Genomic DNA, 4,598 nt, shown 5'->3' on the forward strand with positions numbered 1-4,598 from the left:
GGGGGGGCATGAGCAGTGTGGTACTGACTTCACGGACAAGCTGATCGCTCCCTGTCTGCCTCCTACAGCCTAGCTACTGAAAAGATGGTGGACCACTTGGCAAACACAGAGATCAACAGCCAGCGGATCGCAGCAGTGGAGAGCTGTTTCGGGGCATCGGGGCAGCCGCTGGCCCTGCCGGGCCGTGTGCTCCTGGGCGAGGGGGTGCTGACCAAGGAGTGCCGCAAGAAGGCCAAGCCACGCATCTTCTTCCTCTTCAATGACATCCTGGTGTATGGCAGTATTGTGCTTAGCAAACGCAAGTACCGCAGCCAGCATATTATCCCCCTGGAAGAGGTAACATTGGAGACGCTGCCAGAGACCCTGCAGGCCAAGAACCGCTGGATGATCAAGACAGCCAAGAAGTCCTTTGTGGTGTCGGCGGCCTCCACCACGGAGCGCCAGGAGTGGATCAGCCACATCGAAGAGTGTGTACGGAGGCAGCTGTTGGCCACGGGCCGCCAGCCCACCACTGAGCACGCAGCGCCATGGATCCCTGACAAGGCCACGGACATCTGCATGCGTTGCACACAGACACGCTTCTCGGCACTCACCCGGCGTCACCACTGCCGCAAATGTGGGTTTGTGGTCTGTGCTGAGTGTTCCAAGGAGCGTTTCCTGCTGCCGCGTCTCTCCCCGAAACCCCTCCGTGTCTGCAGCCTCTGCTACCGAGAGCTAGCTGCGCAGAAGCGGAGCGAGGAGGCCAAGGAGAGGTACGGGGACTCTCCGGGACAGCCAACCCATCTAGGTGGCGCCGTCTGCGGTGCGTCCAGTGGCGATGACGATGACTCCGATGAGGACAGAGAAGGTGACTGGCCCAGCCAGGTGGAGTTCTACGCTTCTGGTGTCTCCTGGTCAGCCTTCCACAGTTGACCCTCACCTTCAGAGTGTCTGTATCAAACCAGTCCACTGCCCAGGGCTCCAAGAGTGCAGGTCCTGAACTCTGACTTTTGCTGGGACCCCTGCCCATGGTAGTGGGCCTGTGACAGGTGGCTGTTCCAGAGCCATTACCAGTGCCTTTCTGCTAGACAGCAACCTCCTACCGTCTTCTACTTCTGGTCAGATAATTGTCTTTCCATTTCACAAGGCCCAGAACATGGAGCCCTTGGTGACCAGGCTACAGCTACAGCCCTTGGGGTTAGACCAGGCCAGGTGTCCCAAGCATTAAAAGACCAGGGTTAGCCGGGCGGTGGTGGCGCACGCCTTTAATCCCAGCACTTGGGAGGCAGAGGCAGGCGGATCTCTGTGAGTTCGAGACCAGCCTGGTCTACAAGAGCTAGTTCCAGGACAGGCTCCAAAACCACAGAGAAACCCTGTCTCGAAAAACCAAAAAAAAAAAAAAAAAAGACCAGGGTTGAAGAGAGCCAATGGAAGACCAAACCAGAGCTGGGGTCCACTCCACTCTGAAGCTTGAGCTTCAGACCCCGTTCCCACCTCTGCCCCTTAACACGCACAGCCATGCCAGAGCAGGAGGCCTGTACACTTTCCACCGTGTGGATAGCACCACCAGGCCACCAGGTCCTGCCACGCTGGACCCCAGATGCACTGTGTGTGCCCTCTGGGCCCAGGTGAGCTGCCCCCTGAGCTCCCCCAACCCAGGGCCACCCATCAAGGTCTCATCTGGTGCCTGTTTGTCCTGCCCCCATCTCTATCTGCAGTCAGTAGAAGTGATGTCTTTCCTTAGGACTCTGGTTTCAAAGACAGAAACCCTATCCAGACTGACTCACCAAAAAAAAAAAAAAAAAAAAAAAAAAAAAAAGCCAAACAAACAAATCTTGATTGCGAATTCTAAGAGTACCCAAGCTTCAGACGCTGCTCAACTGAGGGACTAGGGACAACCATCACTGATACTGCCACACTGGGCATCCCTGGAAATGCCTCCCACCCAGTGAGACATTCATGCCACACAGTGTCTGGCTGCCCAAGAACAAAGCCCCATTCTGTTATTCTGATAGCCAGCCTGCCTGCCTGCCTTCCTTTTCTTTGGAGACAGGGACTTGCTATGTAGGGCTGATTCAAACTTGAGATCCTCTGGCCTCAGCCTCCCCGGTGCTGGATTACCAGCGTGTACCACTACACCTGGTTTATTGGTGTGAGCTACCTAGTGGGTGATAAAGGAAACTAGGTATTTGTCTGGCTCAGCCTGATCCTTCTGGAATGAAAAGACTCGCCTGTGTAGTCTCTGGCTCAGCCCCGGCAGACGGTGCCTATGATTTGGAGAGCGAGCCACTAGCTTTGTGTGTGGACGAGAGAGCTTCACAGGGCCCTTCGGAAGCTATCTTTAAAGCTCTGCATGGCGATTCATGCCTGTGATTCCAGGGCTCAAAGAGCCAGGATTGTGAGTCTGAGGCCAGCCCCAGCTACCTAAAAACCCTGTCTTGAGAAACCATGCTTTCCCTGACTACTTATGACTTAGTGCCTGACTGTCCTTGAATGGAGTCCCTATGTGTAGAGTGTGCTCACTGTCAGCTGTATGTGGCACTTTGGAGCTAAGAAAGCTTCCTCCAACTCTAGTACAGTGAATCCCTATTATCAGCAATCTCCCTTCCCCCCAGTACAATATTGTCTTTGTCCATGTTCTGATTCTGTAGGTTAGGTTCAGATTCCAAAGCCTGCAGTTGACAGACGTGGTCACTCTTCAAAGAGAGCTGGAGGGGTGAACTGTGGAGCACCGAGGAGCTGCCTGTGACCCCTCCTGTCCTGGCAGTGACAGCTGGGGAGGACTGGAGTGTTTGTTTGCAGCCCTTTCACTTTGTGGCCTCTGTCAGCCACACAGACTTGTTCAAGGCTGCTTCTCCTGTTTGGGCACAGGGCCAGGCAGGTTCCTAGGTGAAGAGCAGCTTCCTGAAGCTAGACCTGGTATCTTCTCGGAAGTCCAGACAAGGCAGCCCCATCCCTTCCACCCATGGCTGGTGACTCACAAACCTCACTCCCTTGGAACCTTCCTTTCCTGGAAAATCAGCAGCTCCCGTAGACACACAGAACTGCCTGATGCTGAGCCTGGACATAGCCGCTGTCCTCAGCCACCTGACAGACGAGCATAGTGGCGGGAACTGGGTGGTTGAGGCAGGCTGTGGAGGGCCGTGTGGCACTGTGGAAAGCAGAGAAAAGAGCTGGTTCATCCCTCAGGCCAGCTCCCTCTCCCATAGACCTAGGATGGGGATGTTACTTTCCTAAGCCCCCAAATGTTGGAGACCACAAGGGCCCCAGGTGGTCAGCATCCTTGGGAAGGTCTTCATTGATGCAAAGCTGCTGAGACTTGCCATGTTCCCTGCCTGTGAATAAGATGGGCTGGGCTCTCACTTGAGAGGGGAGACTAGAGGTTGGCACTAGATATACAGGGGCACATTCTGGGTGAAGAGAGTGAGCCAGCCAATAGCGAGACAGCACTCGAGTTACTGGCAATGACTAGGGTCAAGGCCCTGAAGCGGGAGGGGCCCATGTGTCCTGGAGAAACATGATGAGGTCAAGACAAATGACAAGAGACCCCCACGCAGGACCACAGAGACTTCCACAGGCAGCAGTCTGTGCTCTGATGGCTTTGCAGTGTGACTTGTCCACAGATGGCTAGAAAGTGGAGAAGTAGGCAAGCGTGGTGACGGTGTGGCCAGAAGCCAGCCTGGGATATTCTAGGGAGGGCAATCTATCAAAAGTCCATCCTCTGCTCTTTCTGCCAATGGTGGTGGGACACTTTCATGTCCTCCCTTCTGCCCAATTCTTCTACTGAGATACTGAGGGAGCTCCCAAGAGCCAAATGACTGCTAGGACTCTTGTGTGAGACCAAGTGACACCTAGTTTCCCCCACTGCTGAAGCGTAGAGGGGAACAAACTACAGCAAGGAAGGCCTCGAAATAAGGTGTGTAAGGAAACAAAATGCTGAGCCTGTATGGCAGAGGAGACCTGTGCCCTGGTCGCTATAGCTGTCATTGTACAGGCTCCTCAGCAAACAAAACATCTGGGGGTGACCCTGTCCAATCTGGGTGGTCAGCATATACTTGGGTACCATGATTATCCTAGCGATAGTCACAACAGCCGATATGGAGCTAGCCTCGGTGTCCATCAGCACATGAACAGATAAAGATAATGTCATGTACACTGGAGATCTATCCAGACACCAAGGAGAAGGGCATTGTGTCATTTGCAGAGAAATGGATGGAACTGGAGATTGCCATGTGAAACCAAACAAGCCAGACTCAAAGATCGCATGTTTTCTCTCACAGACAGTGTCTTAATTTTTTTAAGGAAAAGATAAGAATGTAGACGGTACTATTTAAGAAGAGAAAGGGGTGAATATGAGCGAAGTGTTTGATAAGGACGTGTAAATGTAACAAAACAAAACAAAAGAAAAAAAGCTAGCATGTGCCCTTAGAATGCAGCCTCGGAAGTGAAGGAACCGTGGGGGAGATCGTCCTCAGTCCCTTGCTGAGGCACCGTGGTCAGCCAGGCTGGGATCCAGGCTTGAAAGCATGCTATTGAAGCTGTTCTCAGCTAAGTTGCTGAATCAAGGCTATACTGCTGACCTTTGCCCCTGGCTGCTGCCTACCCAGGAACTCGGGGGT

The 4,598-nt window shown here is 53.6% G+C and overlaps 1 protein-coding gene across 4 annotated transcripts in view; it reads left to right on the plus strand.

Moving 5' to 3' along the window:
* The window catches only part of Plekhf1 (pleckstrin homology and FYVE domain containing 1), a 5,428-nt gene extending 4,154 nt beyond the window's left edge, over positions 1 to 1,274 (plus strand). For all 4 annotated transcript variants that reach the window (XM_026789906.1, XM_013354209.2, XM_005368403.2 and 1 more), the window contains exon 2: positions 69 to 1,274. In XM_026789906.1, coding sequence (XP_026645707.1) covers positions 85 to 912 — 828 coding nt within the window. In that variant the 5' untranslated portion in view covers positions 69 to 84 and the 3' untranslated portion in view covers positions 913 to 1,274. The remainder of the gene's footprint in view (positions 1 to 68) is intronic.
* The last annotated feature ends 3,324 nt before the right edge of the window (positions 1,275 to 4,598 follow it).

Source organism: Microtus ochrogaster, unplaced genomic scaffold, assembly GCF_000317375.1.
Source record: "Microtus ochrogaster isolate Prairie Vole_2 unplaced genomic scaffold, MicOch1.0 UNK32, whole genome shotgun sequence".
Classification (NCBI taxonomy): Eukaryota; Metazoa; Chordata; class Mammalia; order Rodentia; family Cricetidae; genus Microtus; species Microtus ochrogaster.